Raw genomic sequence first — 12,151 nt, forward strand, 5'->3', positions numbered from 1 at the left:
ACCGAGGGCAGGGAAGAGGAAGTTGAGTCCCAGATGGGAGGGATGAGGAGATGCCTTGATCTTGGGGCTGTAATCCTCTGCTAAAGCTATGGAGAAGGATGTCATTGATACATCAGACTCTCTTTTTCCCAATAAGGCATTGAAAAGCATGGGGAGATGACTTGTTTCAGCAAAGGCCTCCGTGCTAAAGTAAGTAAATGTTGCAGTAGCTGTGATCCTATGAGAAGTATGAACAGACAAAGAGCAGAGTGATGAGAACCTGTGCCCTCAGGGAGAGAGGAAGATCTCTGTTCCCAGAGATGAAGATGATTTCAGAAATAGATGAAGAGATCCTTTGCTCTTAAACAGCAAATCTTGAAACTAATACCCCATTAGCTGACATGGCCCATAAACACAGCTGTGGGAAAGGCTGTGAAAAAATGGGAGGGACTTCACAATTGCAGATTTTTCTAGGCAGCTGTTATTCGTGGAAATGAAAAGCCATGAGATAGCTGTTTTGTTGTGGAGAAGTCTCCATAACATTAACAAGAGGAACACCTCTCCCTAAATGAAGTGAAGACAGACTATTCTAGAGGTAGTAAACTGACTGAAAATTTTAGGTTTTGTCTCTTTACATTGTCAGGTTGTATGGAGAAGGAAAGTGTTCTGACAGTCTTGATCTGCTGCTTATTGCTCATTGTTTTAGTTACTGTTAATAAACTTTACTCTTAAAGTTTGATCCCACTTTGCCATTTTCCTAATCCTACCTCAGAGGAGGAAATGAGTAAGTATATTCTAGTGTGTGCACTGGTAATTAGCCAACACTGAACACACCACATCAATTAATGCATTAACTGAAAAATCTCAAATTGGCAAACCAAAACCACTACAGAAACTTCCTGATTAACTGCTTCAGATAAGAGGGAAAACAAGGCTGAACAATGGTTTGTCAGGACTGGCTTGATCCTAATGAGCCCCATGCTGCATTTGGAGCTGAGACCTGGAAGCTTAGGGCCTGAGAGGAGATGGCACAAATCTTACAAGGAGTCAAATGCAGAGGGAAACCCCAAGGAGTCTTGAATCACTAATGGGACCCACTAAGGTCCATGCCCAACACAGGCTCCACATGGACACCTTGGAAAACAGAATTGGAGGCCAGGATGGCACAAAAACCTCTCAGTGTGGAAAGGAAAATCCAAAGACCCTGAAAAAAGTTGAGTATCTGAAAGTATTCATGAGCCCCACTGAGTGTCAGTACAAAGCTCTCAAGGGACTCATTAAAGCAGATATTGGGGCCATGATTGCACAAACCTCTCACAGAGTCTGTATCAAAAGGGAAACACCAAGTACCTTAAAAGAACTGAAGTACTTTGAAGCATTAATGAGCCCACTGAGTGTTGTTCCTGACAAAGCCTCTCCAGGGACTAATTAAAGCAGATAATTAGAGGCCATGATTGCACAAACCTCTCAGAATCTGCAAGACAAAAGCCAAACCCAAAGTCCTATGAAAATCCTGCAGTCCCTGGGAGCATGAAGGAGCCCCCAGGGCCATTCCTGACCAAGGTTCCCCAGGGACTCCTTCCAGCAGATCCTTGAGGCCACTGAGATGTGGGCTAGGGGCGATGCTGAGGGTAGGACCAGGGGTGACAGCCTGGCTGGGGCTGTGCCAGGAGGCCCCAGGGCCTCAGGACAAGGTGTCTCCTCACAGCCCTTGGTGGCACAGACCCTGCTGTGCCCCAGGGCACCAAGACTTGGCTTCTCTTTGTCCCCACCTGGCATCAGTGCCTCCAGTTCTCTGCTCTGCCTGGGGCCTGGGGACACTTTCTCAGTTGTGTCCCTCAGTGGGACCCATTAAAAGTTCAAGAAACTTTGGAGTTGGATTGTGACTTTGAGTTCTGGAGAGGTTTCTGCAGCTCCCTCTCAGGGCCTGATGTTCAGGGCTGAGCACAAAGCCCCAGAGGGTCATTAAAGTCCTTGTGCTGTGTCTGTGCTGCTGAGCTGGGCCGGGCTCCTGGCACAGAGGGTGATCCTGGTAATCAAGCAGAGCTTCAAAAGCACATTTCTCTTGCTGAGCAGCTCTTCTGCCAGCCCAGCAGGGCTGGGACACTGCCTGCAGCCAGCCCGGGCACAGCACAGAGGCACAGAGAGCTTCAATCAGTCAGGGCTGGGAAGGGGCTGAGAAGTGCCTGGGGCAGAATCACTGCCAGCCCTTGGCACAGGAACCTCTGGCTGCAGGACAATGCAGCTGCAGCTCCTGGAGAGATCTCCTAAAGCTGGAACATCCCAATGCCCACAGACCCTGTGTGTACAACTCTGAGTATTTCTGGGGCAGCGCAGGTGAAATGATCATGACGCTCTGACATGCTGAGGGCTTCTTATCTGACATATAATATTTCCAAGAAAGGGATTTTGATAAAAGTGAGGAAATTTCCGATGACTTCGTATTCAGTTTCCTAATATTGGAGAATGTCTGGGTTAGGGGGATAAATATTAAAGATTTATTATGAATTATTAACAATGAAATTTGGCAAGTGCCTGAGGCATCCAAATTTTTGCTTTTAGTGATCAGTAGGTTCACAGGAGATCCCTAATGTACTTTCAGCCTCTCTGCCCGTGGACAGCAGCAGCAACACCTTTCCTGGATCCATCAGGCTCAGTCTGAGCTGTCCTTTCTCCAAGCTGCAAACAGAACCTGTCCCCAGCCAGTGCCCTGCAAACAGGCAGGGTTCTGTCAGGCCAAGTAGAGTGCACAGAGATTTGGGGTCTGGGAGTGCTGGCAGGGAGAGATCAGGCACAGGGAGACACCTGCAGGAGGAAAATCTCCAGGAAGCAGAGAGAAGATCAGGGAAGGAGAGAAAACAAAACCCAGAAATGCTGAGGCAGGGAGAGTTTAGAGATGTCCAGAGGATCCTCTCCAGTGCAGCCCCTCCCTCTGCACAAGCCCCCTCCCTCCTGTGCCCCAGCCAAGCCTCTGCCCTCAGGGCCGGGGCTCCAAGGCGTGCAGCCCCTCCTGTGCAGGCAGAGCTGCAGCAGAGCCGTGGGGCAGCTCTGCAGCCCCGGGCCCAGTTCCCTCTGCAGAGCACAGGGCTGGGAGCAGCTGCCCGGCACTGGGGGCTCTGGCAGGGGCACAGCTGGCTCAGGGTGACACAGCTGTCCCCAGTGCCCGGCTCTGGGCAATGCTGGCAGTGCAGCCAGGGAAGGAGCTGCACCTCCCTTCATCCAGTGCCATCAGAAGGACACTTGGAAGTGTCCCTGAGATTTCAGTCCAAGCTGGGAGCTTCAATCAAGGATGCAAACCTGTCCTAGAGCATCTCTGAGTTATAAGATTGATGGGAAAAGGCAGAGGTGGGTGAAATGAGCAATGTGAGTCCTTGCCTACAAATGTGGAGCTGAGCTGTGGTGGATCCATCTGCTCTCAGCTGTACCTGGGGCATTTTTAGGGAAAATGTGGAAAGGTGATCATCCTCCCCCAGAGAAAGGTTAAAGCCCAGAGAAATTCAAAAGAGGTCAGAATGAGAGAGCATCTCCCCTCACTCTCCTCTCATCACTTCGCCGCACAGAACTTATTCTGTTCTCCCTGACTGCAGCAGAAATGCGGAGGGTTTCTGATTTCCAGGAACAGCAGGACTGATATAAGGGTGTTTATGAAGAAAACCCCAGAAGTGTAGAACACAAAATGCTGTCTATGTGTGTTCCAGGGGAGGGGGTTTGGGAAATGTCTTTGATTTTTGTTACAGGTAACGCCCCTAACTCTTCACTGTAATTTTCTCCATGAACAGGTGCCCATGTGCAGCCACAGCAAATGTCCAACAGCAGCTCCATCAGCCACTTCCTCCTGCTGGCACTGGCAGACACGCGGCAGCTGCAGCTCCTGCACTTCTGCCTCTTCCTGGGCATCTCCCTGGCTGCCCTCCTGGGCAACGGCCTCATCATCAGCGCCGTAGCCTGCGGCCACCACCTGCACACGCCCATGTTCTTCTTCCTGCTCAACCTGGCCCTCAGCGACCTGGGCTCCATCTGCACCACTGTCCCCAAAGCCATGCACAATTCCCTCTGGGACACCAGAAACATCTCCTACATAGGATGTTCTGCACAGCTCTTTTTCTTTCTGTTCTTCACTGGAGCAGAAATTTCCCTCCTGACCATCATGTGCTACGACCGCTACGTGTCCATCTGCAAACCCCTGCACTATGGGACCCTCCTGGGCAGCAGAACTTGTGCCCACATGGCAGCAGCTGCCTGGGCCAGTGGCTTTCTCAATGCTCTCATGCACACGGCCAGTACATTTTCCCTGCCCCTGTGCCATGGCAATGCCCTGGACCAGTTCTTCTGTGAAATCCCACAGATCCTCAAGCTCTCCTGCTTCAAATCCTATCTCAGAGAACTTGGGCTCATTGCTGTTACTATGTCTTTTGGATTTGGTTGTTTTGTATTCATTGTTTTCTCCTATGTGCAGATCTTCAGGGCTGTGCTGAGGATCCCGTCTGAGCAGGAACGGCACAAAGCCTTTTCCACCTGCCTCCCTCACCTGGCTGTGGTCTCTCTCTTTGTCAGCACTGTCATGTTTGCTCACCTGAAGCCCCCCTCCATGTCCTCCCCATCCCTAGATCTGACAGTGTCAGTTCTGTACTCGGTGGTGCCTCCAGCCCTGAACCCCCTCATCTACAGCCTGAGGAACCAGGAGCTCAAGGTTGCAGTGTGGACACTGATGACTGGATGTTTTCAGAAACATTAAACTGCCAGCCAGTTTCTGCATATCACTTTTAATAAAACTCATCTTTGATATTTCTTGGTGGTTTCATTTTGGAGGTTCTTTTTCTTTGTTTTATTTTTTTAATCTTGTCCACAAAGAAAACCCATTCCTTTTGCCAGTTCTGATTTTGTTTCTCTCCACCTTCCCTGTGGCCACAGACTGTGTCAATGAGGGGCTGCACTCTTGGTGGCTTTAAAGAAACTAAAGGTACCTCAAGCAACGTTTTCTGCAGAGATGCCCTTTTCTTGCCTTCTCTGAAGCTGCAGCAGCAATGTTTGGGTGCAGAACTGGGAACAGATCATTGCTGGCAAAGAAGCTCTGCTCCTGCTGGCCACACCACTCCTGATCCAGGCCAGGAGCCATTGGCCTTCTTGGCCACCTGGGCACACTGCTGGCTCATGTCCAGCCTGCTGTCCATCAGTCCCTGCAGGTCCCTTTCTGCCTGGCTGCTGTCCAGCCACTCTGTCCCCAGCCGGTAGCGCTGCAGGGGTTGATGTGACAAAATTGCAGGACCCAGCACTTGGACTTGTTAAACCTCACCTTGTTGGATTTGGGCCCTGGATCCAGCCTGTCCAGGGCCCTTTGCAGAGCCCTCCTTTGCTCCTGCAGGTCAACACTGACATCCCACTTGGTGAACTTCTACAAAGTTGTCCTCGGTTCCATGGATCCCCTCAGTGTCACAATGTCACTTTGGTTAAACCAGGCCCTGCACTGTCACACTGGTCTCATTGGTTCAATGGGGCCCCAGGGTGTCACAAAGGCCCCATGGTCACATGAGGTCCCACACTGTCACAATGCTCTCTGTGGTTCCACAAGTCCCCTCAGTGTCACAATGGACTCCTTGTTTCCACAAGCCCACACAGTATCACAACAGCCTTCCAGATTCCCTGAGGCCCCAGAGTGTCACAGTGGCCCCTTGGTTCCATGAGGCCCCGCAGTGTCAGAAGGGCCCCTTGGTTCCCCTGGGCCCTGGACTCTCCCAAGGCTCTCCTTAGTTTGGCAGTGTCACAGTGGTGAAACCTCTCGGTCAAACAAGGCCCCGCAGTGTCCCGATGGCCTCTGTGGTTCCACCAGGACCCAGTGTCACAGGGACTCCCTGGTTCCATTGGGCCCCAGAGCACGACAATGGAGTCCTGGTTCTATGGGGCTGCACAGTGTCACCATGGCCTCTGTGGTTCCACCAGGACCCAGTGTCATTCCAGTGTAATTCAATGCCTAATACCGCCTTGTCACCCAGACATGCCACTGAGTGCCACTGGAGAGGGACAGTGACTCTGCCACCTCCCCCCTGGCTTGCCCATTCCAATGTCCACTCACCCTTTCTGTGAAGAACTTCTTCCTCTTGTCCAGCCCAAACCTCCCCTGGTGCCGCTGAAGGCTGTGTCTTCTTGTTCTGCCCTCCAGCAGATCCACACTCACACCCAGCTTGGTGTCACCTGCAAATTTGGGGATGGTGGGCTCGATCCCCTCACCCAGATCATCGGTGAAGATGTTAAACAGGACTGGGCCCAACACAGATCCCTGGGGACAGCACCAGGGACTGGACACCAGCTGGGTGCAGCACCATCCCCACCCCTCTCTGGGCCCAGCCTCCAGACAGCTCTTCCATCTCCCAGCCAGGAGGGAACCTGCACAAGCCGTGGGCTGCAGCTATTCCAGGGAATGCTGTCAGAGACAATGTCCAAGGCTTTTCTGAAGTCCAGATGGACACATCCACAGCCTTTCCCACATCCACAGGTGGGTCACCTGGTTGTAAAAGGAGATCAGGTTGCTCAGGCAGGACCTGCCCCACTAAATCCACGCAGGCTGGCTCTGACCCCTCGGCCATCCTGTGGGTGCCCTGTGGTGGCTCTCAAGGTGATCTGTTCCATAACCTTGCTGGGCACTGAGGTCAGGCTGACAGGCCTGGAGCTCCCCAGATCCTCCTTCCAGCCCTTCTTGGGGATGGGCTCACACTGGCACCTCCAGTGCTCTGGGACCTCCCTGGTGAGCCAGGACTGATGGTAAATGATGGAAAGCAGCTTGGGGAGCTCATCCACCAGCTCCCTCATCCCCCTAGGATGGATCCCATCCCATCCACCTGTGAGCATCTGAGTGGCTCAGTAGGTCAGCAGCTGCTTTCTCCTGGATTACAGGGGCCTATCCTGCTCCCTGTGTCCATCTACTAGCTCAGGAGAAAGCTTGTCCTGAGGACAACCTCTCCATAAAATGAAAATTGAGACATACAAGTTATTAAGTAGTTTGGCCTTTTCCTTTTCTTTAGTTACTCTAATCTCCACTTCATCCAATAAAGAGTAGAATTCCCCTTATACCACGTTTTGCTATTAACTTATTCATAGACAACTTTTTTATTATTTTTCACAGAAGTGGCCAGGTTAATCTCTAATTGAGATTTCACCTCTTTCCTTTTTTTTTTCCTACATTACCTAACAACATCCTTAAACGCTTGCTAAGTTGCCTGACCTTCTGCCCAAAGTTGATGCACCCTCTTCTTTCCCCTAAGTTCCCACAAAAGCTCCATGGGCAGCCAGGACAGTCATTTTCCTCACCAGCTCATCTTTTGCCACACTGGGATGGGCTGCTCCTTCCCCCTTAAGATAGTCTTGAACTATGTCCATCCTTCCTGGACTCCTTTGTTTTTAAGGGCTGTTTCCCATTAAAAAATCAGTACCTGGAATTGTTTGAGTTGTATTGCCCCCACTCCAGGATGAGCATCCTGATACAAGAACTTAATTGTGTTTATATCTATCACAGAACCATGTTTGTCTAAAATTAATTTTAGTATGGAAATCACTTGTGGATGCTGGACTCATTAGACACTTCTGGGATGTTGCACATAGCTCAGGGAAGAGCGTGATTGTTATTAAATTGTGTCCTGTTCATCCATGGTCTGTTGGCCATGAAGAGAAACTTTCTGTGCCTCTGAGCCTCACCAGTACCTGTTCAGGCATCTTGAACAAATGTTTATGAGCTTTTGTAAATGAATTCCTGAAGTGAAGAGCTCAAGAAAGAAGAGGCATCTGGAGCAGTAAAAATCATCAGCAACCCCCAAGTGACTGAGGATCCATCCCCATCAGGGCAGCAATGAGCAGAAATGGGCACAGCTTTGTGGCTGCCCCAGCTCTGGGATGGGCCCTGGGCCTGGAGCAGGAGCAGCTCTGGAGGGCCCCAGGGCCGGGGCTCTTGTGCTGGCCTGGGCAGATGGGATGGCAGGAGGGGCTGCAGAGCTCTCAGCACCTCAGGCAGAGGGGAGCAGGGCAGCCAGGGAGCTCCTTTGGCCTTGGCCAAGCCCCTTCCCCCATGGTGGGGCTGAGTCCTGGCTGAGCTGCAGCTGCTGCTGTGCCCTTGGCAGGGGCTGAGGCCGTGGGGCAGTGCCCAGAGCAGCCTGGGCTGAGCAGAGCTGTGGGGCCAGAGCCGGCTGGGCTGTGCTGGGGAGAGGCCCTTGGTGCTGCCCAGAGCTCAGGGCAGCTGGCAGAGCTGGCAGGGAGCTGGGCTGGGCTGGGAGAGCCTGGCACAGAAACCATCAGTGTCCATCTCAGCCTGGCTGAGCGGGCAGGGGCAGGACTCAGCCCAGGCCTTGTGGGGCAGGGCCAGCGCCTGGGCAGGCATTGAAAACAGGCAAGAGCCCGAGAGAGGAGGCTGCTCTGTGCCCTTGGGGCACGGACAGAGCAGGGAGGGGCCCAGGACATTTGTCAGCGCCAGCCTCTGTCTGTGCCAGCCCTGGGCAGCCCTGGCTGCTGAGCCCAGCTCTGCCCTGGGCTGAGTTTGGCTGTGGCCCAGCTCCATCCTCCTGCGGGGCTCAGGGCCTGTTCCCGGCCATGGCCAGCCCTGGCCGCCTCTCTGCTGGCCCAGAGGCCGGCAGAGCCCGGGCAGGGCTGTCTGTGCAGCCCCACAGGTGCCACGGGCTCGGCAGGAGCTGGCAGAGGCTGCCCAGCAGGGAGGCCATGGGGCACAGAGCCCCAAGGCTGCCCAGGGCCCCACGGCACAGGGGCCGTTCCCAGCCGCAATGCTCCTGTCCTGGGCTGGGCTGCACAGGGGCTGTGGCACCATGGCTGGGCCAGCACAGGGCCACCGAGGGGCCACGCAGCCGCTGCCGGGGCTGGCAGCAAGGCCGGGCACAGACAAGGAATTGCTGAGCATGGCCTGCGCTGGCCAGGGCTGCCTGTGCCCAAGGCAGAGCTCAGCTGCCCTTGGGGCTGCAGGAACACTCAGGAGCCCAAAGAGCCTCCATGGCTGTGCTGGAGACCAAGGCTGGAGCAGGGAAATGCAGGGCTGCTGTGCCATGGGGAGGGCATGGAATTCCAGCACACACCTCAGCTCTCTGATGGTCCCGGCACCGTGCTGGGCCCTGTTCCAGACTGGAGCAGAGCAGATGTTGATGGCACAGGAGCCCTGCGGGGCTGGCAGGGACCTGCAGCTTGCAAGGTGCTCTGCTCTCCCTCAGCTCCTCTCTGAGAGATCCAGTCCCAGCTTGGCACCTCAGGGCACAAGTGGCACTGCCTGTTCATGGGCACACAGCTGATGTCTGCCTGGAAAGGGGCCCAGGTGTTAATACTCATATATTTCATGTTATGGAATCAAATTTTTATTATCTGGGTTACTTCAGTACTTTTAAGAAATGGCAAAGTTTTCCCACCTGGAACAGGAATTTCCTAGAAGTGTAGTGTTGGCAGGAGGAGAAATACTGACATTGCCTTCTACTTGTGTCACCAATATTCAGTTTATTATTTCCTCTCCCTCTTCCTTCAGGCGTTTCCAGCTCTCCTGTTTAAATGGCCATGTCTAAGGTCATCACTAGTCCAACTGGATTTATGTCCTTCCTGCTGCTCCCAGATTTCCTTCACCAGATGGTTTCTGGTCATTAAAGTGCCTCTCAACTGACTGGCTTCATGCTTTGAGCTTCCAGAAGTTGCCCAGTCTTTCAGAGGTTAATATAAATACCATATCAGTCAACATCCTTATTGTGCTTATATATATCAAAGAACTACCTTTTCTTATGTCTTTATCTGAAGCTGTTCCTGTACAGAAATGCCTTGGGTGTGGGGGACATGTCAGATGCTGCAGGGACATCCCAGAGAGATGAGGGAAGAGCTGTGATGGTTATTAAACTGTTCAAATGTTCAACTTGTGTTTGTTGGCAAGAAACCTTTCTGTGCCTCCGAGTGTCACCAGTCCCTGAGCCCAAAGGACACAAACCTGATGAGTTGTGGTTCCCACTGCCGGGGCACTTGTGTTGGAGGGTGCCGTGGGAGACAAGACTCATGCTATCATGATCATCAAGTCTCAGTTTATTGTGACAGATTACACAGTTTATATATGTTCATTAATTAGCTCATACATATTGCAAAAGCCAAGCTCATGATTGGTTGCTATGTGACTTGTACTGTTATTTTAAAAGTATCTTTGTGTTTGATACTTGCCTGTCCAGCTGGCCTTGCAGTTAGAAGGGCTTAGCACTTCTTTGTTCTTCTCTATCTACTTCTACATACCAAGCAGTTTCAATATCCTGCTTTCTGCACACCATCTGCTCTTCAGGGTCATGCGAACCTTGCAGCAGTCACGTAGCCCACCCTACTTGGATTAATTTTACAGCATCATGTCCCCTGTTGTACAACCATTCCTCTGCCAACCTCTCTTCAGACAAGGACAAGGAGGATGATGAGGATGAGGAGGAGGAGGACAACGAGGAGGAGGAGGAGGAGAAGAAGGATGAGGACGAGGATTAGGAGGAGAAGGATGAAGATAAGGAAAAGGATGAAGATGCAGAGGACAAGGAGGATGAGGAGGTCGAGGAGGAGGAGGAGGAGGAGGAGAAGGAGGACGACGAGGACGAGGAAGAGGACGAGGACGAGGACGAGGAGGAAGAGGACGAGGAGGAGGACGAGGAGGAGGACGAGGAGGATGACGAGGACGACAAGGAGGACGACGAGGAGGACGAGGAGGAGGACGACGAAGAAAAGGTGGAAGATGAGGAGGAGGAATAGGAGGAGGAAGAGAGAGAACGAGGACAAGGAGGACGAGGAGGAGGAGGTCGAGGAGGAGGAGGAGGAGGAGGAGGACGACGACGAGGACGAGGACGAGGACGAGGACGAGGACGAGGACGAGGAAGACGAGTAGGAGTACGAGGAGGAGGACGAAGAGGACGACAAGGACAACGAGGAGAAGGACGAGGAGGAGGACGAGGAGGAGGACGAGGAGGACGACGACGAAGAAAAGGTGGAAGATGAGGAGGAGGAATAGGAGGAGGAAGAGAGAGAACGAGGACAAGGAGTATGATGATGAGGAGGAGGAGAACGAGGAGGAAGAGGAGAATGAGAATGAGGAAGAGGAGGAGGAGGAGAACAATGACAAGGAGGATGAGGAGGGGGAGGAGAAAGAGGGGGAGCAGGAGGAGGAAGAGGAGGAGGAGGAAGATGACAAGGACTAGGGCAAGCACAAGGAAGATGAGGAGGAGGAGGAGGAGGAGGAGAATGAGGATGAGGATGACAATGAGGAGGATGAGGAGGATAAGGATGCGGAGGATAAGGAGGAGGAGGATGAGGAGTAGGACAAGGATGAGGAAAAGGACGAGGAAGAGGAGGACAAGGAGGAAGAGGAGGACGAAGAGGACAAGGAGGAGGAGGATGAGGAAGATGAGGAGGAAGAAGAGGAATAGGAGGATAAAGAGGATGAGAATGAGGATGTGGAGGAGGACAAGGAGGAGGAGGACGAGGAAGACGAGGAGGAGGAGGAGGAGGAGGACGATGAGGAGGACAAGGAGGACGAGGAGGAGGACGAGGAGGAAGATGAGGAGAACGAGTAGAACGAGGAGGAGGACGAGGAGGATGAGGAGGAGAAGGAGGAGGACGAGGAGGAGGACGAGGAGGAGGACGAGGACAACGACAACGATGACGACGACGACGACGACGACAACGAGGACAAAGAGGAGGTGGAAGATGAGGAGGAGGAACAGGAGGAGGAAGAGAGAGAACGAGGACAAGGAGGATGATGATGAGGAGGAGGACAACGAGGAGGAAGAGGAGAATGAGGATGAGGAGGAGGAGGAGGAGGACAATGACAAGGAGGATGAGGAGGGGGAGGAGAATGAGGAGGAGCAGGAGGAGGAAGAGGAGGAGGAGGACGACAACAAGGACTAGGGCAAGCACAAGGAAGATGAGGAGGTGGAGGAGGAGGACAAGGAAGAGGAGGAGGCAGAGAAGCATGAAGAGGAGAAATAGGAGGAGGAAGAGAGAGGACAAGGACAAGGAGGATGATGAGGATGAGGAGGAGGAGGACAACGAGGAGGAGGGGGAGGAGAAGAAGGATGAGGACGAGGAGGAGAAGGATGACGATGAGAAAAAGGATGAAGATGAAGAGGACAAGGAGGAAGAGAAGGAGGAGGAGGAGGAGGAGGAGAAGGAAGATTAACAGGAGGAGGAC

General features: G+C 52.8%; 2 protein-coding genes across 2 annotated transcripts in view; one reads left to right on the forward strand and one right to left on the reverse strand.

The window, feature by feature from the left end:
• LOC144246561 (uncharacterized) overlaps positions 1-12,151 on the reverse strand; it is a 1,050,450-nt gene that overhangs the window by 1,013,611 nt on the left and 24,688 nt on the right. The window lies entirely within an intron of this gene.
• LOC144246449 (olfactory receptor 14A16-like) lies at positions 3,782-6,944 on the forward strand. Its single transcript, XM_077783842.1, has 3 exons — positions 3,782-4,697; positions 5,380-5,454; positions 6,901-6,944. The coding sequence occupies exons 1-3, from the start codon at positions 3,782-3,784 to the stop codon at positions 6,942-6,944; spliced, it is 1,035 nt and encodes a 344-aa protein (XP_077639968.1).

Source organism: Lonchura striata, chromosome 6 (assembly GCF_046129695.1).
Source record: "Lonchura striata isolate bLonStr1 chromosome 6, bLonStr1.mat, whole genome shotgun sequence".
Classification (NCBI taxonomy): Eukaryota; Metazoa; Chordata; class Aves; order Passeriformes; family Estrildidae; genus Lonchura; species Lonchura striata.